Source organism: Drosophila suzukii, chromosome 2L (assembly GCF_043229965.1).
Source record: "Drosophila suzukii chromosome 2L, CBGP_Dsuzu_IsoJpt1.0, whole genome shotgun sequence".
Taxonomy (NCBI): Eukaryota; Metazoa; Arthropoda; class Insecta; order Diptera; family Drosophilidae; genus Drosophila; species Drosophila suzukii.
The window spans coordinates 23,686,371-23,712,254 of NC_092080.1; the positions used below are offsets into that span (position 1 = coordinate 23,686,371).

At 36.3% G+C, this 25,884-nt stretch overlaps 1 protein-coding gene across 2 annotated transcripts; it reads left to right on the plus strand.

The window, feature by feature from the left end:
- The first annotated feature begins 166 nt into the window (after window positions 1-166).
- LOC108011978 (adenylyl cyclase X E-like) lies at window positions 167-25,884 on the plus strand. 2 transcript variants are annotated; one of them, XM_036822794.3, is made up of 12 exons: window positions 167-379; window positions 431-571; window positions 623-782; window positions 839-1,628; window positions 1,689-1,789; window positions 1,856-2,195; window positions 2,644-3,094; window positions 23,480-23,841; window positions 23,911-24,005; window positions 24,070-24,221; window positions 24,905-25,049; window positions 25,291-25,884. In XM_036822794.3, exons 1-12 carry the CDS (start codon window positions 269-271, stop codon window positions 25,854-25,856), a joined length of 3,414 nt encoding a protein of 1,137 aa, XP_036678689.3. In that variant the 5' UTR covers window positions 167-268; the 3' UTR covers window positions 25,857-25,884. The 2 variants fall into 2 exon arrangements, with proteins under 2 accessions (XP_036678689.3, XP_065724412.2); XM_065868340.2 differs by having other exon boundaries at window positions 307-379; window positions 431-471; window positions 549-782.

The window sequence follows — 25,884 nt, forward strand, 5'->3', positions numbered from 1 at the left end:
CATTTTTGGAGGCGCATTTGGGACGGACTTTTTTCAGTAATAAAATGCAGTTTTTCAAGTTCACTACAACCATTTGGTATCCCTTGCAGGGGGTTTTATAATTTTGGTCAAATGTTTGTTACGCACTGGGGGAGATATTTTGTTAAAACATTTACAAAGCAAACCTTTTTATTACATTCATTCCAAACATAAACATAAACATAAAAACAAAGAAAAACAAAAAATCATAAAAAACAATCGAAAAAACCAAGGAAAACTAATAAAAACAATGAACTTTAACCAAAACAAATCGACTAAAGCGCCCTTTAGAAACAGAAGGCTTAGACCGTGTCACATTGACTACACTGAAGAACGTCTTTGGGAACCGAGTTATTTGAGGGTAAAGAAATAATTCACCATTGTTCGTTAACTTATACCGTATTATCCATAGGCCAAATGCAAGGAACTGGGCTTGGAGGAGGAGTATAAGAGGTATCAGATCCGTCTGATGATCAGTAACCTTTCTGTGTTCTATGTCTTGCTCATATTTTTGGGTCTAACCTTTCTAGCAGTCGAACTGATTTTCGTAGAGGTGAGACTAAGTGGATTATTGCTTAAAAATCGGCTAAAATAACTTATGTAGCGCATGGAAGGGGTTTTCGTTGATATGATGAGCAGGCAATTATCATTTGTCGTGGTAATGATCTTTTTAAGCGTCAACTTCTGTGAAAATTTTGTAAGCCGCCACAGGTGGGTCATGATTTTATCTTCGGCTTTGTCGGCATATGTTGTACTAATCGGAGGTAAGTCAGAAAACATAAGAACGTGCCTTATGCCCTTATTGGCTGTTTATCCTTAGATCTAGGTCATAACTCATATCATTATTATACGGGCGGCTGGCAGCTCAGTGCCAAATTCGACGTCTTTGTTCTGTGCATGATCTACATGTTCATGCCAATACCCTCAATTAGGGGAGCAGCCCTACTGGCCACCTCAGTCAGTCTCATTTACATAACCTACTTCCTTATGTACTCATTCTCATTTAACACGGAATTCGATGTGTCGAATTTTGACGACTACGATGATATATCCGTTGATATCTTACACAACGTGGGCTTCAACATGATGGGTATATTTTTCCGAATCATGAACGAGACTATGGTTCGTGCCTCCTTCCTGGACCGTCACCAGTTCATCATGGAGGAGAAGTGGTTGCGCCACGCCCTACAACAGGAGTCTATGCTTCTGGACAGCATCCTGCCTCCCCAGATAGCGAAACCCATCCAGGACAGCATCAAGAACAAGATCAAGCAAAACGAAAACGAGTTCGACCGCTTTAGCACGAGAGGTTCCTGGAGAAGGGAAACCTTCATGGCCATCCAGATCCATCCTGATGTCTCCATCCTCTACGCAGATGTGGTGAACTACACCCACTTGACAACCACACTGACGGTGGGGAACCTGGTGAAGGTCCTGCACGACCTCTACGGCAGATTCGATATGGCTGCCTCTACTTTCAATGTGCAGCGCATCAAGTTCCTCGGTGACTGCTACTATTGTGTGGCTGGATTAACGACGCCCGATCCAGATCACGCGAAATGTGCCGTGTCCTTGGGCCTTTCCATGATTGCCAACATCCAAGAAGTGCGGTATGCTTGCCATTGGGACTAGGATTTAACTAGGTTCTAAAATGCCCAACCCTCCCACAGGGCTGAACGTAAATTGGACATCGACATGCGCATAGGAGTACATTCAGGATCTCTTCTTGCAGGCGTTATCGGCGAGGCGAAGCTGCAGTATGACATATGGGGTACTTCACTCATAAGATATTCCCTGCAAAGCAAAGAGTATATATTAAATAAACACCACTTTTCAGGTGCTGACGTTGAGATCGCTAGTCGTCTGGAAGCTACTGGAAGACCGGGATTTGTTCACGTCAGTGGACGGACTCTTAGTAACTTGAATCCATCAGATTATATTATAATGTCAGGTACTGAAACGGCCCGAAATGATCCGATGCTGGAATCAATGAGCACCTATCTACTTACTGACCAAGTAAATCGCAACTCTGTCGCCTTCACCTTGGAAGGAGTTTTATCCGCTTCGAGCCTTGATATTAAACCTGTAGAAACTGTACGATCACAAAGAACTAGTCACATGTCAATGAATGAGGAGTTGCGCGAAGACTTCCGGAATATGCCAGTAGGGGGCTTCGAGTAAGTGAAATTAGTTTGTTAACTTCACACTTTCCTTCTTCGTGGTGTCGATTAAAATTTGTTTATTTTACTGGGAAATTTGTCAATGCAACCTCTAAAAGCAAGCAATACCTCAATTCATGCTCGGATCCACGGCGGGGATATGGGCGATAGATCCCCCCACTTGGGTTAATAACTATATTTAATATTTATTTTATTTTTAATTTTTAATTTTAACTTGGTATTTTGTAAACCATGTTTGAAACATAATAAAAGTACCAAAATTGTTATTCGATTATATCGTAAGTAGTCTTACCTAACTAAATGTAAAGTTAACTAGGCATGAGTTTTCGTTGACCACATTTAATAAAGTTTGTACTATAACCACTTACTTATTGAAATAAATTTAGGCTTCAAATATCTACTTTCATTTTTATTAAGACTACTAACCATTTTTTTTTTACTTTAGCTTTTATTCACCTTGCTGCCGTCAAGCTGGTAATGACACCCATAAGAAAACAGAGCGCGAAATCGGCCTTTTTTGTGCAGCATTTAAGGACAAGTCTCTGGAATGGAATTATATGCACCAGCCGGATTTCATCTTGAAGTCCTCGGTGCTACTGGCCTGGGGAATCGGGTGCTGCCTGATCTACATCCAGCTAGTGACTAACAATTTTGCTTGTCCTGTATGCATTGTGGTCGACTTGATTGCGTTTTTATTTCTGACTTCTCTGCTCTGCATCGCGTGGTACAAGAAATTATGTTGGTGGAAAAGTGGACACAATGAATTCAAACGGCACAGCAAATATAGCTGCATCGTATTTCACCTGTTTGAAAAGATCCAACACAGTGCGACTCTTCGCATTTGCGCCTATTTCCTGATCATAATTTCCTACTACTCGGTGATATCTCTGATTATGGTAAGTATTGTACAAACTTGCTCATTGGTCTATTATAATTATAAAGTTAAAGTTTTTAAAACTAGAATAATAAGTTTATATTTGTTTTTGATGAAATTTTGCGCTGCGTATGATCTATTGACATGAACCTTTGCAAATCGAATTTTTTTTGGCTAAACACGTGCCGATCGGACGATCCCCATAAAAACGATTGGTTAAAATATGCACATTTTTTTAGTTTTGGAAAAGTCAGTCAGTCAAGTCGTATTATTTTATAGTAAAATAGATACAAAATTGATGAAACGCTTTCCCGCACTCTGGGAAAAACACTGTGCGTAAATCAAGTTAAAACAGCCTTGATTTAAGAACGATTTCATGCTTACCATTTAAGAACGATCGTGCTGAAAAAGTTCTCACATTCAAAACATTTTGTCTGTCAACTCTAATAATTCCCAAATGTTTTTTTCTGAAAGTGCTCGGTATAAAAGTTGCTAAAGCCCGTGAGCGGGAGGTATGTACAATGTACATTGTACATGTTATGATGTCAGGGTTGTTAAATGTTGCTTGTATCAAGTATTCGAGCGGCTGAGCTTACCAAAGTAACAGTCGCTATAAATAAGAACTACGGGGGAGGGGTATGGGGGATATAGAATGTTTTATATAGTAACATTTTATCTTTCTGAAAAAAATTTGTATAATCGCGAGGAGTGAACAGCTTACATATTGGGCCAATGTCGCACTTAATTTGGGTTCTGCAAACCGAGCATTGCATTGTAAGCAGACAAAACAAGGAAGAACGCTATAGTCGAGTACCTCGACTATCAGATACCCGTTACTCAGCTAAAGGGACCAAAGGGAAATGGAAATATGCAAACAGCAAAGCGAGATTAAAATGCGCCACCTACCGGCGGTAGACAGATTTAAGAGGTATGGGCGTTAGAGTGGGCCTGGCAAATGTTTTTTTAATCAATCGATAGGTATTGACGAGACCAATACAGTTAAAATTTTTTATCTAGCATGAAAATAATGGGCGTCACAGGTTTTGTCGGCTTGTGGGCGTTAGAGAAGGCGTGGCAAGGCTACGGAATCTAAATCTGAGATCCCAATTCCCTATCTTTGATAGTTTCCGAGATATCCACGTTCATATTTACGAGTTTTTGAAGTTTGTGGGCGGTTTGTGGGCGTTGAAGGTTTTGACGAGAACAATACATTTCAGTTAAAATTTTTATTCTAACATCAAAACTGTAGGACCCACCGTTTTGGGGGGTTTGTGGTCCTTAGAGTGGGCGTGGCACTTGGCTGAAACAAACTTGCCCTGCGTAAGAAGCTCAGGAATCTGCACGCCAAATCTCAATAGCCTAACTCTTATAGTTTCCGAGATCTCAGCGTTCATCCGGACGGACAGACAGACGGACAGACGGTCAGACGGTCAGACGGACAGACGAACATGGCTAGATCGACTCGGCTAGTGATCCTGATCAAGAATATATATACTTTATGGGGTCGGAAACGCTTCCTTCTGCCTGTTACATACTTTCCGACGAATCTAGTATACCCTTTTACTCTACGAGTAACGGGTATAAAAATGTGAATTCTACTTTTAGAATCACTTTGGACGGCAGTAGTAACGAAATTCCGAAGATAAAGTTAAGATGTAAACACTTTACTTTGACACAATTGCTCTTTCTAAAATCCCTGCTTAACTTAAACTTTGGATTACAAGTTTTTCGGTATTTTTTCAAAAACTGGACAATTGAATTTGAAAACACCCTTAGAACTTGTAAGCATCTGAGATTCCTCAACTTTTGACGTTTTACACATCAATAAAATTGGCGCTTAGAACTTATTGAGCGTCAAAAACTATAACTTAGCTAAGATCAAATAACTGTTCAGAGTTATTCGAATGGGCCGAAAACTATGCATCCCCTGTTCGTTGTACTGAAATTACAATAAACGACATACTTTTTGGCTTTTGAAATGTAAGAACAATCACACATCGTAATAAGCCAAAGGCCATCTAGGGTTCTCCGGCATAGGTCGGGTTTGGGTCTAATTAAAGCTATTAAAATTAGAAGACAAATTTTATTTATATTTTTCATATCTCTTACGCCGATTTGACTTTAAAGTTTATGTTAGAGTGGGCAAAGGGAACTAAAATGCCAAAACACATTTTTGAAGAAGTTTATCTAGGGCGTTTAAAATCGAAAAATTCAGACATTTTTTCGTAAGATAATCATTAAAAACAATATAAAAATAGTTAAGAAAATGCTTACCCTAAAAATAAAACTTAATATAAGGGTGTATATTTTTGATAAGTATCTTTATTAATTTAATGAACATATACTTCGAAAAAGGTGTGGCACCGCCCAGTTTTTACATGTTAAGAAGTGTTCTTTAAAAGCCCTGGACATTAATAATTATTATGATAATGGTATTGTACACTCAATGAAAAAACCGTTCTCAGCGTTCTCGATTTCAGTATTTTCGATCTCAAAAGTGAGCCAAGAACGACTCATACTAAAAATACTAAAATCGTCATCGGAATCTTCTCGGTTTGCGAACGGGCTTTTGAGAATAATCGATCTTGATTTCAGTATGAATTGTTCTCGGGGTCAACATCGAATCAATCTCGATTTCGAGAAGAACCGTTCTCGGTTTCAACATCGCATCGATCTCGCTCCCAGAATCCATTCTCAATAAAAATGCTACATTAATTCAAAAAAAGTTACAAAGTCGGACAAATTATAAATGTAGTTTCTTATGGATTTTTTACAACGTGTGATCTGAAATGACTTTTGTATTCTACTTCAATTTTTTCACAAAAAGCATAAACTTCACTTACATTTATTTTGGGAAATAAAAATTGTTTAATTTTAAATAACATAAAAGTATTCTTATTTAAACCTCCTTCCACTCCGACAACCCTGAAAAGCACACGGAGCCCAATCGGTGGGATGGCCTCTTCAATTTCATCGTCATTTATATACTGAAGGCACTCGTAAGAAACCCTGGTACCTACAACAAGATATAAATAATTGTTCTCAATACTATACTATACGATGGCTACGAATAAAAATTAGAATTTATTACATATGTACACTTATATATATATTGCATGCGAATATGTAAGTTATCCAACCCGTGAAACGGTTCCACTTATGGAATTTATAAAAAAATTGTTGTATTCAATTTCATATATGTTGCCCTTGCCTTCAGCGACATTGCCTTTGCCTTTGTTTAAGATTCTGCCTTTGCGACAGTTTCAGCATAAGCTTTTATTTTAAACAAAAATTAAAGTTCTGGAAGCTTAAGAAGAAAAAGCTTCTGGCCGAGGTTCGTTAGATAAATTTTGAGAATTAAGAAGTCTGTCCTATTTTGTTCGAGACCGCGATCGGTTCACAAGTATTATTAAAGTGTCTTGTATTAATTGTGTATTAAGAATAAAAGTTTAACATCCGAGTTTTAAAATAAAAAATAAATTTTTTGAAATCATCTTCAAACAAAGAATTTAATTTGAATGTATTCATTTTGGAGTTTGGTCTCTCTCCTCTCACTCTCATTTTTTCTAAGTCTTCCCCTCGGGTCCCTTGTCAACAACCACAGAACCGAGATTGATTTTAGTTCGGAATACTAAAATCGACATCGCTTCCGTTATGAAACCGAGAAGAAAAATTTGAGAAGACACAATACTAAAACCGAGAAGAACCGATCTCGGTATTTTCCTTTCTCAATTTTTCTGGGTGTAACATCTTCTTCGGTATCAAGTTAAATCTCCGTGAACTGAAGGATATCATCCTCAGTATCCTCGGAGTGGTCTTCAGAGCTTCTTAAGGGACTGTCGATCATTTCTAATACTTTATTTGGAAGACGCAATCTGTGTTGTACTTTTATTCGATTCGCTAGGTTTACCGATGAAATGATCGGATCTGAGGTATCCAAAGATCTTTGGAATACGTCCTTCAAATTGTTGCTACGACTGCTTTTCCTCGCATGATTTAGCCTATCCGATTTATAGACTTTATTCCTAGCCTCAGCACCCTCCTCTCCAAAGTAACCCCCAGAAAGCATTGTATTTTCAATAATATCACTTGAGTGAATTAGGATATTTATGTATTATAATTTCTGCCGTAGCATAGCAAAAGTTTTGAAATTTGGTGACGTTGATGGGCAATTGGTACGAAAAACATATAAGAACGATTCTTAAGTTTTTTATTAAGCTGAGGTCAATGCCTGGTGCATTAAATGTTCGACAAGCGGTATTGCCGTCACTCGTGCTACCGAATCCTCCGACCGTTGGTTTATCTATTTTCAGGGAAAGTTTTTCTGAAAATAATTGTTGAATCATTTTTTTTTTCTTTTACCCATTATTTTCTTGTCTTTATCATTGGCGATTCTCCACTTTTTTAAAACGATTTTATAACTTGCCCTTACAATAAACTTTAAGAATCGAATCCAGCAATGCAGTGGACTCAACTCGTACTTTACGTTATCCTGATTTGCCAAAAACTTTTCACACTTGAAGTTTTTAGTGTTCAGAAAATCCAATGGAGTCGCCCCACATATGGGACAGGGTTGGCTTTATCTTTGAAGTTTTCCCAACACTATGACGTCATTAGATTTTAATATTAACGACTTTCGTAAAATTAATTTTTGGCCACAAAATGTGGTCAGCCAGCCTATAGTGCACACGCTTCAATGGGAAATGGGACCGTACGCGCAAATCGATTCAGTATTTCAGTATTTTCAACGAGTTAAATTAATTTTTGTACTTGACGTTTCGGAATTATTTTGAGAAGGAAATTGTTGTTGGGGCAGGACCGAGTAGCCTTCCATCGGCTCGAAACTGAACATTTGATCTCATACTAAAAAGAAATATTGCTATGCTCATTTCTAAGAAAATGACCAACCTCCATCTTGTGTCCTGCTTGGCAAGACCTTCTACCTGTTGCACCAAAAGTACATTATTTTCACTACGCTTGCTTGAATAGAATTCTCATCTTTGATAAATTTGCTGATATCAATTAAATAATCATTTTACGATGAAAACATTCCACATGCTATGTTAGAATTGTATTTAGTTTTGTGTTGCTTTGCATTTTTTTCGAAACAACTGAAATTGCATGTCATCTCCCTTCTGATACTCTTTGCTTATGCCGATTAGCTGATAGCTTCAGCGATTCTCTTTGTGAACCGGAATCCGTTTAAAGTTGCAACAGCGACTTTTAAGCGTATTATTAAGTTAATTTACGATTAATCGATTATGTAAAACTATCGATTTGAGCCACATTTGGACAACATTTTTTTATAAGGCTGCGTTTACACGGGGTTTAGTTTCGAGTTTATCGACTTGTGGTCATGGTATAGAGGTATACTAATAAAAAGGCAAACAATAGGAAACTAATTCTCTCTTTAGTAAATACATACACTATCTAAAATGTATTAACTTGTCGCGCTGCAATTAAAAACAAAAGTAAATGCTTAGTCGAGTGTCTCGACTATTAGATACCCGTTATTCAGGTATTATTTAAAACAAATATGCCTTCATGTAGTTTTTCGTTGCTCAAGTTAGCTCCCGAATATTATGTAAAAATCGGTACCTAGGGAACACCACGAGGAGGCCGTTACTTTCCTGCGTTGTCTTTTAAACCAAACTAGAATTTGGGGACGTACGAAACGACCTGAGTTGTTAAACTTTTTACAATTTTGAACACACCATGTTCCCCAAATATGTTGTTTATCCGTATCACACGAAAGGCACACATATTTACCATACCAAATATATATATATTACATAAATTAGTTTATTACTTTATATTTGGTTTCTTATATAACAGATAATTAGTTGTTAGTTTTTTTTATTAAGAAGAAAGTAATTAGGTTTACTGCTAAATATTTAATTATTTCTTAATAACAACTTGATTTTTTAACTTTTTGGTTAATAAATACTTAATTTACCCTTTTTTTTAATTATTTGTTTTATTTTAAATTTAACAATATATTATTAATCGAAGTCTAGCAATGAACTAAAACTTTTTGCATTAAAGCCTAGTACTCAGATCGTCTTAGAGTTTCACTAGTCGAAAAATCTTATTCTTTTTAATGTGACCGAAGTTTTCAAAGTTCATCCGCAATGTATGTAGCATGGTCTTACTGTCAAGGAGTTGGGTTTGTTGCCAAACGGAAAACAAATCAATTGAAGAAATTTAAAAAGGAGGAGTCTGCTGGTACACAAAGAAGTTAAAATAAAAATAAATGGAATGTTCAACGAATGTTTTTATTTATGTGAATTAGTAGTTTAACGCTTCCTTCACGTCCCACGGATGCTTTGCCATCTTTGCCGACCCACCGGAGTCCAGCTCCGAGTCCCTATAGGCATATTGGACCTTAAGGAAGTGGGAGCCGGATTGTGAACGGGGTTGATCCGCTGATGCCGCAGGAAGTCGCCCAGCATTCTGGCAGTGGCTGGCCATGGCTTCTCCAACTGTTTCTTAGCGGGCGCCCTATTTTCCTCCTCCCTATAGAAGGATGTCCATGTAGAGAGCGAAGTCCCACTCGCCATGTTCCTACCCACTGGGATTCTCTAGTGGATCTCCTCCAGCACTTCAACTATTCTGCGAATTTTCCCCTTTTGTGGAATTGCTTCGTGTCGGTGAAATCCCACAATAAAGGGCACAAGCTTGGATTTGGCGTCCTGTTTCATCTGCACTGACCTCCTGCATCCGATTTTGGTGTTTTCCTTCCATTTTTAAGTTTTAGTTTCCACATCGCCTTTGCACGAACACCTCCAAAGATTAAATTTCTTATTCTTTGGGCCGCGGATAACGGCGTTCATCGAAAATTCACTCGCGAAATCTGGTATTTTTTCTGGCTTATCTGAGCTCAATCTGAGTACCGCGCTGAAAAACAGACACGACGAAAAGCGTTAGCCGCCTGTTTGCCTCTCGCTCACTCCTATGGTTAGCTCGCGGTTTTCGTCGATGTGAGTACTAGGCTTAACTTTAAAATTGAAAGATCTCTTACAGCAGCCAGAGATGGGGAGAAGGCATAAATTAAATTCTCCAAGCACTAAACAACTACTTTTCAAAAACATGTGCCGCTGAAATAAATTCTAAACTATTTTTCAAACCTTATCAACGGATAGTCAAACATATATACAATTATAACAACTTTTATCGGAAATTCGGGTTTTAAGTAAGCTTATATTATCGGACCACATTTGGCTGTGCAATTGCAAACGGCACTTCCATTAGAAATAGACGTGCTAAAAAGAGGTGAAAACTCGCTTCAGCCGAAAATGTATTGTATCAGTGTATTTATTTAGTATTTTTAACGAGTTTCGGTAATTTTTGCATTTGGCGTTTCGGGATTTTTTTGAGATGAAAATGCATTTACACTGCAATGGCGCCGTTGTAAGAAAATTATTGTTGGTGCACGACCGAGTAGTCTTTCAACGGCTCGGAATTGAGCAATCGATCTCATATTTAAAATAAAATGTTGCTAAGCTTTTTTTAAGGAAAAGACCAACCTCCTTTTTGGCAAGACCTGGAACCTGTTGTACCAAAACTTTCATTTTTTATCTTAAGAATAAGTAATTTAAAGGCGCATCCACCTCCCAAAAAAGGTTTGCTTGTGCCGATCAGTTGTTCGCTTCAGGTATTCTCTATGTAAACAAAAATCCGCTTAAAGTTGCAACAGCAGTCTCGAAATAAACATATAAATTTTATAAAAAATACAGATATGATATATTATTAACAAGCCTGGTAGCCAGTCTAGGCCTAATTAACAGAGAGAAAGAACATGGAATGAAGAGTGGAGCCTCCAATACCAAAAGCAGCGTTCCCTGTGGGAGCACCCAATGATATTTTAACAAATCTTGGGTCGCATTCTACTCTAATTGGTCCGATTCCAAATTGCGAGTCGCTGTTCCTTTGATGCCTTAGAATCTGCCGCTGCTCCATTGTCCCAGGATCGTGGACTTTTGTTTCAGTCGGTGTCGGCACAACAGGTTCAAAGGGCAATCGACCTGTGCGAGGGAAATCAAAAATATTCCTGTTGCATAATAATAAACAGAGCCCACACTTACCGCAATTTTCAATTTTTCGAAAAACAATTAGGGTATTCAATTGCGTTGCAAAAGTGTAAAGTTTGCCAGACGAGAATTATGAACGCCCTCGATTTTAAAATAACGTTGCAAGAAAATGGACGTACAAAAGAAAGATAACTTTTAAATTTTTGTGAGAAGAAGGCTATGATCATCGCTTGGTTTCGACCTCCCTGGCTCTCTTCCTTGAGGGTTTTTCTTCCATTGAAATGGAAGACAAGTATTTTTTTTTTGTATTTAAAACTCAAATTTGTTTCTTTCCTTTCACTGTCATTATCATGGATTTAAACCCAACTTTTCAGTATATTTTTAGTATTTTAGATAGAATTCCTACCCATTATTAACCCCCTATTTCTACACAAGTACAACAGATTTGTATACATAGGCTGGGGTGTTGTAGGCCTTGAAAACTATTTTGTACGGAAATTGTTGTAGGAACTGCTTACACTTTTACACTTTTCAAACGTTTGCAACGCAATTGAATACCGTAAATATTTTTAAACAACTTGTAAACTTTTTTTGGTATCTAGCGCAAAGGGATCATTTTGTGGGTTATTTTATGGAAATCAAAAATTCAGAAAATGATATTAACTAAAAAACAAAATTTAAACAAAAAAATAATTTATCATCCTTTTTTTGGTTATTTTATGGAAATCAAAAATTCAGAAAATGATATTAACTAAAAAGCAAAATTTAAACAAAAAAATAATTTATCATCCTTTTTTTGGTTATTTTATGGAAATCAAAAATTCAGAAAATGATATTAACTAAAAAACAAAATTTAAACAAAAAAATAATTTATCATCCTTTTTTTGGTTATTTTATGGAAATCAAAAATTCAGAAAATGATATTAACTAAAAAACAAAATTTAAACAAAAAAATAATTTATCATCCTTTTTTTGGTTATTTTATGGAAATCAAAAATTCAGAAAATGATATTAACTAAAAAACAAAATTTAAACAAAAAAAAAATTATATCATCCGAGGATTCCGAGTGCGACACTTCATCCTTATCATCCTTTTTTTGGTATCTAGCGCAATGGGATCATTTTGTGGGTTATTTTATGGAAATCAAAAATTCAGAAAATGATATTAACTAAAAATCATCTTCAAACAAAGAATTTAATTTGTATGTATACATTTTGGAGTTTGGTCTCTCTCCTCTCACTCTCATTTTTTCTAAGTCTTCCCCTCGGGCCCCTTGTCAACAACCACAGAACCGAGATTGATTTTAGTTCGGAATACTAAAATCGACATCGATTCCGTCATGAAACCGAGAAGAAAAATTTGAGAAGACAAAAAACTAAAACCGAGAAGAACCGATCTCGGTTTTTTCCGTTCTCAATTTTTCTGGGTGTAACATCTTCTTCGGTATCAAGTTCAATCTCCGTGAACTGAAGGTGATCATCCTCAGTATCCTCGAAGTTGTCTTCAGAGCTTGTAAAGGGACTGTCGAGCAATTCTAATACTTCACTTGGAAGACACAAGCTGTGTTGTACTTTTATTCGATTCGCTAGGTTTACCGATGAAATGATCGGATCTGAGGTATCCAAAGATCTTTGGAATACGTCCTTCAAATTGTTGCTACGACTGCTTTTCCTCGCATGATTTAGCCTATCCGATTTATAGACTTTATTGCTAGCCTCAGCACCCTCCTCTCCAAAGTAACCCCCAGAAAGCATTGCACAGTGGTTGGACCTGTATGGGAGCCGCGGCCAAAATTACTTCTAGTTGTTATATCGTTTCGAAATTTTCCCAAAATTCTATAAAAATATTTTAATTATAGCAACAAAAAATTGAACCTATAGCTACCATACAAAATATCGGATTAAATTTCAAACGCGTTGCTATTTTCAGTTTCAAACTTTTTTATTTAAGTATTGCTACATTTAAATAATATTTTAAGAGAAAGAGGCGTGGTTTATTATCCGCCCACCAATATTAATCCGGTAGTTTGGATTTTTCTGTGTAAATTACATGAAAAAAACATAGCAATAATAATAAACAAAAATACAAATTATAGCAAATGAAAACAGAATTTGAAAAAATAAATGATAACAGGATATATTTAATTTAAGTCATGGAGTAGTTCAAATGCTGATAAAACTGACTTTTTTGAATGAGGGAGCTTTCTTTGGCCAGTAACATAAGGATCCGAGCTCAGAAGTAATCTGTGTATCAAATCTGTGTTTCAATCCGAGAAGTCTTCCTGTTTGCTGTCTTCTAAACATTTTAATGTCCTTGTTTTTTGACTCTGCAGCTTCTTCTGATAATTCTCCAATCGGCACAAGTGCATAATTTGTGACATCTGGAGCATGAACTAAAATTTTGTGTACGGATGGTGGAAGATAGTACCGTGGATACAAGCTAATCAGCTTTCTGGCAGTATCAAGTGCATATTCTCCAAATTTTGACGCATTGATTTTGTAGCCTGATGCAAAACACTGCAGCAATATTGAACACCGGAATATAATATCTTCATCAATACCCGATATTTCTGCTGCTAATTTCGGATTTTTAAAAAACGCTCTGGCTGTATTGCCATTATTTGACGAGCCACTTCCTCAACTCCTAGGTGTATCCACAATAGTTCCCATTCGATGGGACGATGTTAGTATACTCGTATGGTTGATTATGCACACATCTGCAAATATCTGCAGCTAGCTTTAACTTTTTTTATTCCTTAAGATATTGACAAATACACTGAATAAAAAATGAATCGCGCCATCTTGATCACAGTTAAAACTTTTGGTAAACATAAAAAACACGAATACAAAAGATAATAAAAATATAAAAAAGTAAATAATTAATTTTAAAATAACGACAACACAAGTTAGCTTTTATTAATATTGAAACTTAAAAATAATTCCTTTAGCTTCAAAATCCATTTTATATAATTTAAATTGGGCAGCGTAATTAGTTGACTGAACACTTTGAAGCTCGCTTTTGCTATGAAATATTCGCGATGCGTGCAGCTGCGCTTTGCAAATGAACACGTGTTCACAGTTTCAATTCTATTTTTAGAAAGTCCCGTTAGATATCTAGAAAAAACCGCTTTGCTATGAAAAAGTTTGTACATTTTAGAGGCGATTTGGTTACTTTTCGCAAATTTTTGTTGTTATGATTTTTTGAGTGAATGAGGATTTAATTAACCGTGACGGTTATGGGTAGACAAGGATATTTATCTATTACATTTTCTGCCGTAGCATAACAAAAGTTTTGAAATTTGGTGACGTTGATGGCCAATTGGCACGACAAACATATAAGAATGATTCTTAAGTTTTTTATTAAGCTGAGGCATTGAGCCTGTTATCTCCGCAAAAATCTCTGGTGCATTAAATGCTCGACGAGCGGTATTGCCGTCATTCGTGGTATCGAATCCTCCGACCTTTGCTTTATCATTTTTCAGGGACAGTTTTTCTGAAAATTGTTGAATCATTTTTTACTTTCACCCATTATTTTCTTGTCTTCATCATCGGCGATTCTCCAATTTTTTTTAAGAATCGAGTCTAGCAATGAAGTGGACTCAACCCGTACTTTAAGTTATCCTGATTTGGAAAAAAATTTTAACATTTGAAGTTTTTATTGTTTAGAAAATTCAATGGAGTCGCCCCACATATGGGACAGGGTTGGCTTTATCTGGTGCCTGTCAGTGTGTTTAATACTTTTCCATCTATTACTGTCAAGTATAAACTAAAGTTTATATAAACCGTTTTCCCATTTTCATAAACAAATTTGGAAGACTGCAAAATCTTATTTTGCTTCTCCAAGTTTGAATGCTCCTTTATTAAGCATTCCTTTGTTTCCTTTATGAATTTCAACAGAACCTGATAGATTGTGGAAATCGATTGTTCCATAGTATATTTCCGCTAGAATCAATCATTCGTAAAGGAGTTTCTGCTGTGGCGAATATACTGCCATCGACATCACACTTCTGTGGACCTGCAAATCCCTGTTTATAGTTCGAATGACCTGAGCTTCCATCGTATCCATAACTTAGTAGAAGTTCGGCGATTAAAAATGTTGTCCCTTGATCTTTCCTTATTTTCGAAACAACTTTTTTTTGTAAAGTTAAAATCCGGCCAACTGTGTGGTTAAGCAAACTTAGCAAAGGCACTTCTGCTTTTGTGTCATTCGGGTGGCACTCTTTCTTTTTGTTTGCAACTTCGTAGTACGAGGAAAAAGGTTGTTTTTCGTTTGATCTCTAATTGAGATATTTTGTTGCTTGGTTAAATTTTGATCTAAAAGAACAGCTAGTGCGTCGTTAAATAGTATTTTCTCCAATTTCGCGACGGGCTGACTTATTAAGGTGTGCATGCTCTTGGCTTTTTCAGGGCAGATAGCAAACAGTTTTAAAATACATGCCAGATCTGATTTACTGCCCTTACACGCAGCCGCACTAGCTGAATTTATTAATAATTTAATATTTCCAGCCGTGGATTTGATCAAATTTTAAGCTGCTCTTCTCTGAGCCCTTGCTCTCGACAACAAATAAGGCAATTTTGGCCTGCCTGTCGATCTCGGCCTATCTATGCAAATCTCAGTGTGGGATGTAAGCCAAGTTGAGTACTTTTTCTTGAAATGATTAAAATTTCTTTTGCAATATGTCTATTTGCGGGACAATCTATAACAAAAAGTTTCGCTTTGTTTTTTTAAAACATCCTCATAAGCATCTGAAACAGCTATTGAAGCTCTAAATCTGTCAAATATTGCCTGCTGTTTCTCACGCTTTTTCTCTCCAGAACTCCAAGTCTCAAACAATTCTGAATTGGCCAACCTGAGGTTGTGACCTAAAAATGTATATTTTAGTGTTAGTTTTTATTGTTAATTTGTACACGTATAGCGGCAATTAAAAGCACTCAATTACAGGGACAACACAAACAAATCCAACTTGTGACGACCACAAACATATAGTACGAACCGCTCTCTTTCGATGCCACGACAACTTGTTTGATAAAAACTTAGATTGGTGCTTTATTTTTAATAATTTTAAACGGACTCTTTTTTCCGCAGAGTAGCTTTCGTGCACCCGTGATACCGAACAGCTGTTTTAACAGCCTATATATTTTAACAGATCGTGACTCAGATAAAATTTCTGTTACGTAACATTGAAGTTTGATTTTAATATTAACGACTTTCAAAAAATGGATTTTTGCCCACAAAAAGTGATCAGCCAGCCTAAAGTGCACTCGCTGCAAATAGGGCCGCACGCGCAATGTATTTTAGTATTTTCTACGAGTTAAATTAATTTTTGTATTTGACGTTTCGGGATGTTTTTAAAAAAGGTAGTTGTTGTTGGGGCAGTACCCAGTAGCCTTCCAGCGGCTCGAAACTGAACATTTGATCTCATCCTGAAAAGAAATATTGCTATGCTCATTTCTAAGAAAATGACCAACCTCCATCTTGTGTCCTGCTTGGCAAGGCTTTGCACCTGTTGCACCAAAAGTACATTATTTTCACTACGCTTGCTTGAATAGAATTCTCATCTTTGATAAATTTGCTTATATCAATTTAAAAATTCATTTTACGCTGATCACATTCCACATGATATGTTAGAATTGTATTTAGTTTTGTAATGTTTTGCATTTTTTTCGAAACAACTGAAATTGCATGTCATCTCCCTTCTGATACTCTTTGCTTATGCCGATCAGCTGATCGCTTCAGCGATTCTCTTTGTGAACCGGAATCCGTTTAAAGTTGCAACAGCGATTTTTAATCGTATTATTAAGTTAATTTACGATTAATCGATTATGTAAAACTATCGATATGAGCCACATTTGGACAACATTTTTTTATAAGGCTGCGTTTACACGGGGCTTAGTTTCGTGTTTATCGACTTGTGGTCATGGTATAGAGGTATACTAATAAAGAAGCAAACAATAGGAAACTAATTCTCTCTTTAGTAAATACATACACTATCTAAAATGTATTAACTTGTCGCGCTGCAATTAAAAACAAAAGTAAATGCTTAGTCGAGTGTCTTGACTATTATATACCCGTTATTCAGGTATACTTTAAAACAAATATGCCTTCATGTAGTTTTTCGCCGCTCAAGTTAGCTCCCGATTATTATGTTAAAATCGGTACCTAGGGAACACCACGAGGAGGCCGTTACTTTCCTGCGTAGTCTTTTAAACCAAACTAGAATTTGGGGACGTACGAAACGACCTGAGTTGTCAAACTTTTTACAATTTTGAACACACCATGTTCCCCAAATATGTTGTTTATCCGTATCACCAAATATATTCTAATATATATTGCATAAATTAGCTTATTACTTTATATTTGGTTTTTTATATAATAAATAATTAGTTGTTAGTTTTTTTTATTAAGAAGAAATTATTTGGGTTTACAGCTAAATATTTAATTATTTCTTAATAACAACTTGATTTTTTTACTTTTTGGTTAATAAATAGTTAATTTACCTTTTTTTTCTAATTATTTGTTTTATTTTAAATTTAACAATATATTATTAATGTTATATTTAAATATATTCATATTGAATTGACACTACCTACTCTGCCTGTTATCGAAAATATTTTAAAACGCCCAATCAATGTGAGCATTGGAATTGGTTGTAGAAGAATCGAAGTCTAGCAATGAACTAAAACTTTTTGCATTAAATCCTGGTACTCAGATCGGCTAAGAGTTTCACTAGTCGAAAAATCGTAATTCTTTTTAATGTGACCGAAGTTTTCAAAGTTTTTATTTATGTGCATTAGTAGTTTAACGCTTCCTTCACGTCCCACGGATGCTTTGCCATCTTTGCCGACCCACCGGAGTCCAGCTCCGAGTCCCTATAGGCATATTGGACCTTAAGGAAGTGGGAGCCGGATTGGGAACGGGGTTGATCCGCTGATGCCGCAGAAAGTCGCCCAGCATTCTGGCAATGGCTTCTCCAACTGTTTCTTAGCGGGCGCCCTATTTTCCTCCTCCCTATAGAAGGATAACCATGTAGAGAGCGAAGTCCCACTCGCCATGTTCCTACCCACTGGGATTCTCTAGTGGATCTCCTCCAGCACTTCAACTATTCTGCGAATTTTCCCCTTTTGTGGAATTGCTTCGTGTCGGTGAAATCCCACAATAAAGGGCACAAGCTTGGATTTGGCGTCCTGTTTCATCTGCACTGACCTCCTGCATCCGATTTGGGTGTTTTCCTTCCATTTTTAAGTTTTAGTTTCCACATCGCCTTTGCACGAACACCTCCAAAGATTAAATTTCTTATTCTTTGGGCCGCGGATAACGGCGTTCATCGAAAATTCACTCGCGAAATCTGGTATTTTTTCTGGCTTATCTGAGCTCAATCTGAGTACCGCGCTGAAAAACAGACACGACGAAAAGCGTTAGCCGCCTGTTTGCCTCTCGCTCACTCCTATGGTTAGCTCGCGGTTTTCGTCGATGTGAGTACTAGGCTTAACTTTAAAATTGAAAGATCTCTTACAGCAGCCAGAGATGGGGAGAAGGCATAAATTAAAATCTACAAGCACTAAACAACTACTTTTCAAAAACATGTGCCGCTGAAATAAATTCTAAACTATTTTTCAAACCTTATCAACGGATAGTCAAACATATATACAAACATATATATAATTATAACAACTTTTATCGGAAATTCGGGTTTTAAATAAGCTTATATTATCGGACCACATTTGGCTGTGCAATTGCAAACGGCACTTCCATTAGAAATAGACGTGCTAAAAATAGGTGAAAACTCGCTTCAGCCGAAAATGTATTGTATCAGTGTATTTATTTAGTATTTTTAACGAGTTTCGGTAATTTTTGCATTTGGCGTTTCGGGATTTTTTTGAGATGAAAATGCATTTACACTGCAATGGCGCCGTTGTAAGAAAATTATTGTTGGTGCACGACCGAGTAGTCTTTCAACGGCTCGGAATTGAGCAATCGATCTCATATTTAAAATAAAATGTTGCTAAGCTTTTTTTTAAGGAAAGGACCAACCTCCTTTTTGGCAAGCCCTGGAACCTGTTGTACCAAAATTTTCATTTTTTATCTTAAGAATAAGTAATTTAAAGGCGCATCCACCTCCCAAAAAAGGTTTGCTTGTGCCGATCAGTTGTTCGCTTCAGGTATTCTCTATGTAAACAGAAATCCGCTTAAAGTTGCCACAGCAGTCTCGAAATAAAAATATAAATTTTATAAAAAATACAGATATGATATATTATTAACAAGCCTGGTAGCCAGTCTAGGCCTAATTAACAGAGAGAAAGAACATGGAATGAAGAGTGGAGCCTCCGATATCAAAAGCAGCGTTGCCTGTGGGAGCACCCAATGATATTTTAACAAATGTTGGGTCGCATTCTACTCTAATTGGTCCGATTCCAAATTGCGAGTCGCTGTTCTTTTGATGCCTTACATTTGCCGCTGCTCCATTGTCCAAGGATCGTGGACTTTTGTTTCAGTCGGTGTCGGCACAACAGGTTCAAAGGGCAATCGACCTGTGCGAGGGAAATCAAAAATATTCCTGTTGCATAATAATAAACAGAGCCCACACTTACCGCAATTTTCAATTTTTCGAAAAACAATTAGGGTATTCAATTGCGTTGCAAAAGTGTAAAGTTTGCCAGACGAGAATTATGAACGCCCTCGATTTTAAAATAACGTTGCAGGAAATTGACGTACAAAAGAAAGATAACTTCTAAAATTTTGTATTGCTCCAACATATAATGTAGGACTTTATTAACTGCGCTCTCAGACCATCGCTTAGTTTCGACCTCTCTGGCTCGCTTTCTTGAGGGTTTTTCTTCCATTGAAATTGTTTTTCAATGATTTTGTTTTATAGAAGACAAATGTTTTTCTTTTGCATTTAAAATTCAAATTTGTTTCTTTTCTTTCACTGTCATTACCATGGATTTGAACCCAACTTTTCAGTATACTTTTAGTATTTTAGATAAAATTCCTACCCATTATTAACCCCCTATTTCTACACAAGTACAACAGATTTGTATACATAGGCTGGGGTGTTGTAGGCCTTGAAAACTATTTTGTATGGAAATTGTTGTTGGAACTGCTTACACTTTTACACTTTTCAAACGTTTGCAATACCCTAAATATTTTTAAACAACTTGTAAACTTCTTTTGGTATCTAGCGCAAAGGGATCATTTTGTGGGTTATTTTATGGAAATCAAAAATTCAGAAAATAATATTAACTAAAAAACAAAATTTAAACAAAAAAATAATTTATCATCCTTTTTTTGGTTATTTTATGGAAATCAAAAATTCAGAAAATGATATTAACTAAAAAACAAAATTTAAACAAAAAAATAATTTATCATCCTTTTTTTGGTATGTAGCGCAAAGGGATCATTTTGTGGGTTATTTTATGGAAATCAAAAATTCAGAAAATGATATTAACTAAAAAACAAAATTTAAACAAAAAAATAATTTATCATCCTTTTCTTGGTTATTTTATGGAAATCAAAAATTCAGAAAATGGTATTAACTAAAAAACAAAATTTAAACAAAAAAATAATTTATCATCCTTTTTTTGGTTATTTCATGGAAATCAAAAATTCAGAAAATGATATTAACTAAAAAACAAAATTTAAACAAAAAAATAATTTATCATCCTTTTTTTGGTTATTTTATGGAAATCAAAAATTCAGAAAATGATATTAACTAAAAAACAAAATTTAAACAAAAAAATAATTTATCATCCTTTTTTCGGTTATTTTATGGAAATCAAAAATTCAGAAAATGATATTAACTAAGAGTTTTGGCCATAATATGATCAGAGACATCGAACAAAAAGACATCTAATACCTTTTTACCCTCACAAGTTGCAGTCCTCATTAGTGTCAAGGCGACATATAAATTTGGCACCAACTAGACAAAATTCTTGAGTGGCCAATTAATATGCATATGCAGGGACCACGCCCTCTTGGCCACTCGCAGGTGGCGTAACTGGGTTATCCGCCCTACAGCCCTGACTTTGCACCTAATGACTTCTTTTTATTATTATTTAACAAATTAAGCTTATCATACAATGTTAAACTTAATACTAACTTTCCGAGCACTGGCTGCGGAGGCCTTCGACTGACTTCTTTTTATTTCCGTACATCAAGAGAAAAATGCGTGGACAACGATTTTCGTCGATAGAAGACGCTGCTGAAGTGTTAAAAAGCCATATTTTTTAGGTCTCTTATTCGGAGTGGAGAATCTGCTTCGACGATTGGTTAGAGCTTGCATGCGCTCATAAATCTTGCTGGCGAATACTTTGAAAAACAAGTGAACCATTTTTGGTGATACTATAATGTAATATAAATAGCAACCTACGTACTTCTGACTCCGACCATTTTGGGCACATTTGGTTTGGATACTGGCCAATGATAACACCCCGGGACTCTTTTTAGAATGCTTCATTGATTATGCCTTGCTATACATATGAACAATTTAGTATGCAGACAATACGTAAACTTAATTTACTTGAATGTATCAGACTGTCTTTCAAAGTACGGGGGATTTGAAACCAACCAAAAAATAATAACCCCTGATCATAATATATATGCGCAATTCTCTTCTGTCGCACGCGACAGTCGTGCGCTTTAAGGCTGAAAAGAAAAACGTGTTCCAATTTTTTCTTTAACATATGCATATTTTGGCTTGTTGGCTTGCTGAAAATATATTAAATGGTTTTCTTAATAACATTTTAATGACTGTCGCACGCTACATGTCCGTCATGTAAGGTTTTTTTCTTTGACCGTCAAATTAATGGTTTTGTACCAACTTTAAAATATACCAAAGAATACTATTGCCCATATTAGTAGGTGTTGCCCTTAAAAATGTTAAAGGATATGCAAATTGCTTAGTTTAGTTGAGGATCTATCTAATTAGAAACACACATCGGTGCAAAATCATAAAGAAATATGTTCAAGTTTGAATGTTTTTGGCCTGGTTCTCGGAAAATTGCTTATAAGAGTTTTTCTTTGTGAAACGTATCAAGTTTTTCCTTATGGTCCCAAACGATTTCTTATTCCAATCACGAAAAAATAATCCATTTTACAGCTGTAAAGATATTGCGATGCATTATTTCTGTTCAGTTTATTTATAAATTTAAATTACATGGTGTACAAAAATAATTAAAATTCTCATAAATTACATCAGCTTACCTAAAAATATACCTTTTTTTTTAAGTTTAAAAACCGTTTTTCGCACTTTTTTATTTTCTAACTCGAGTTCAGATAAACGCAGCAAAAACGCTGGCATTAATGGCTTCTTTAAAAACACACGTCTTAAAATCGAAATTAGTTTTATGTTGTTTTCTTGAAGGCTAAACTTTAACGGAGAATATGAGACACTGATCACGACAATCCGTTGGTAAATCGATTATTTACAGATTTTTAAATTTAAGCCCAAGTTCAGTATTCGGGAGCAGCGGCTGTTAAACATTGATTTAAATTTTCAGTGTTGGGGAACGTAAGAATTTGGTGCCAGTTGTTTTGCATAACGTCAGTTTTATAACGGTTCTCTGCAAATGGGCATCTTTAATTTTTATTAAAAAATAATATAATGTTCTATACATAATCCTTGTTGAACCCCAAATTTTTCGTCGTGGGGCCTCAATTATTTTCCCCACAATTTAATAAAATAGTTAGTATAAAAAAAAATAAAGAGAAAACGCTATAGTCGATGGCCTCGACTATTAGATACCCGTTACTCAGCTTAAGGGAGTGCGAGAGCGATGGAGACATGCTTAAAGCAACTTTGCCTTTTTTGGAATTAGGCATGCAGATTCTAGAGACCCAGCACAAGTTTATTTCAGCAATGTGCCAAGCCCACTCTAACGCCCACAAACTGTGGCGCCCCCAGTCGCCATTATCTCTTTATTCTGACCTGCAGTGCATTCACATAAGTGGAAAAGAAAGAGGCGGAAGATCGTTTACCCAGTGTTGAAAAACACTAGAAGGCAGTAAAAGGAATGAAAATTTGTCTACGTAACAGCGCTGTAAATCTTTCTGCTTTCCCATTAGTCCTTTTTGCGAATCTTCGAAGCGCATTCCAATTTTAAGGCGGCCATCTTAACATTTTAACTTAACTTTTATCCATTTTCAATTTAAAAGCTTTTTAATTAATATTGTAACGATCTGTTTTTGTCAGTTTTGCTCGATTCTTAATCGATGCGACTAGCCTTGAAATATTGTATGTTCACCCCACCAAAATTTATGTTCCCTGATAGCATTCACAAACAACCACTCATTTGTATGTAGTTTAGTTTGTATATACCTTATTTCTAAAAAATTGTATAATATATTATCCTAATTACATTTATTTTATGCAAATCTGCAGATCGACTGTGACCGCGACGTGTTTCAGCTGAGTTACATTGAGAGCAAGCTCTTTCACTACGAAATGAGAGACGATGTCTGCTTCCATCCGTGGTCCTTTACCAACATGATTTCCCTGATCCTTGGCGTAAGCTACACCTTCTCGCGCATCCCGTTTGCCCTCAAGATATTCGTTAGTGGCTGCGAAACCATCGCCTTCATGTTGATCGTGCTTTTCCAGTTCTCGTTCAACTTCCAGCACAGTGCCACCACAATCCCGTTTATGAAAGCGGAAGTATCGCACTGTCTTCGGGTGTGCATGATGTTGGCCACTATGTATGCAAAGGAGCGTCATTCCGAGTTCAACACAAAAATGAACTACAAGTGAGTGCAAAAGATAAAAAAAGAGACTTATACCATGTATATAATTTTTTCACTTGACGATCTTAATAGGCTCAACGTTGACTTGCAAAATAAGCAAAAGGCGGCTGACGTTACAAACCAATCAATTGTAATCTTGCTCAATAATATTCTCCCTTCGCATGTTGGTCAGTTTTAAGTAAAATTTTTCGAAAATTACCATACACATTGATTATGGTTTCTCTTCCGCAGTCAACCTCTACCTCAATTCGTTAGCCAAACATAAACTCTACTATGAAAATTATCAAATGGTATCGGTGATGTTCGCTATGTTAATCAATTTCCCAATGAATTTGGCCAGCTTACGAGTGCTAAACGAAATCATAACTGAATTTGATAGACTGGTAAGCTAAAATATTTGTGTCTTCATGAAGGGAATTCCTGCGTTCTCATCCGAGTTAAAAATATTTTTAAAAACATAACATTTTCGGCCTAGTTTCAGTTTTCACTTTCGTGAGATTCACACAGATTCGAATTTCCAAGTTCGAAAGAACTGCACGGACTCGAATTTCCTCTGTTGTTACTCTGTTAACTTTAACATTTAAGCATTTGACTGACGGAATTAAATCCGCCACCATATTAACTAACTGCTTAACTTAAATTTGTGGTTGCTCTTCAAAATCGTGTAAGTTCAAACCTATACAATTTTTCAAATCCGCTCGGATTTTGCTTCGCAAAAAATATGTACTTTTTTGATGAGATCTGAACATTATCTATTATGTTCGATGTACTTTCATAAGAAAGAATATTATTCCAAAATGTCTAAAAAATGTTTTTGTTTAAAACACCACCCAATTTAATGTTGTAATGTATTATTAAATACCTAGCGAAAAGTTTAAAGAGTAACACTGAGAGGTATTCGTTCTTGAATCAACAAAATCAACTCAATTTAGATTTTTCTGTTTACCATTTTGATCTGATGGTGATATTCGGTTTATAGGAACGCAGGTTCTCAATTCAAGAACAATGTTCTTGGTTATTCCTCTGTGCGATATTTAACAGATCTAACTTTTCCTTCCGATCGCAGTTGACGGCATACAGGGAATATCATGTAGTTGAGAAAATCAAGGTCGTTGGTTGCACTTACATGGCAGCATGTGGATTGGATTTCAATTTGGCCTCAAACATCCGTCAAAGCAGTCACTTTCGCAATAGTTCACTTCATTTCGAGGGTAAGTAGTGAAAGAGCATGCTGTTCCTCTCACCAATTTGTATCTGCAAGCTGTTGCAGGAAGACTGTCTAGTATTTAATGTTTGTTTCTCTATCAAAGTCATTATAGCGAGGTTAAATTGTATTTTGATAATTTTGAGGGCAATATTTTTTGTTCTTGTTCAAAGAACAGCTTACATATATAAGATTTTTTTGAACTGTTGTTTAAATTTATTAAACTATTTTTATTATTGTTATTCTAGTTGAACAGGCGCGCACTCACAGATCGACTGTGGGCGCCACCGAAGATAACTACAACGACGATGTCAACAATGATGAGGCGGTGTTCATGATGACCACGTTCGCTCTGGACCTGATGCGAACCCTCTCGGCGTGCAACAGGGCCCACTCGGATTCTTATTTCGAGCGGTCTTTGTCCAGTGCAGAGATCTGCATTGGAATCTCCAGTGGCGAAATAATGGCCGGCGTGGTGGGCGCCTCCCAGCCGCACTACGACATCTGGGGAAACCCGGTCAATATGGCCTCCCGAATGGAATCAACGGGGCTGCCTGGGCACATCCAGGTGACGGAGGAGTCCGCCAAAATTCTCCAGGAATTTGACATTCTGTGCATCTACCGCGGAATGACCTTTGTTAAGGGCCGTGGTGAAATACCCACATACTTCGTAGGCATCGATGAAAACCTGAAGTTCATGTCCGCGAAATTGGCCAATCACAGTTGGTCGAGACGTTTTTCAGTCATGTCTTCACTCACTCCAAACTCTCAAGGTACAGGTTCTTCTGATTGGGATGGCACAAGTGATAGTTAAAAAAAATAAATATTTATTTCAAACGTAA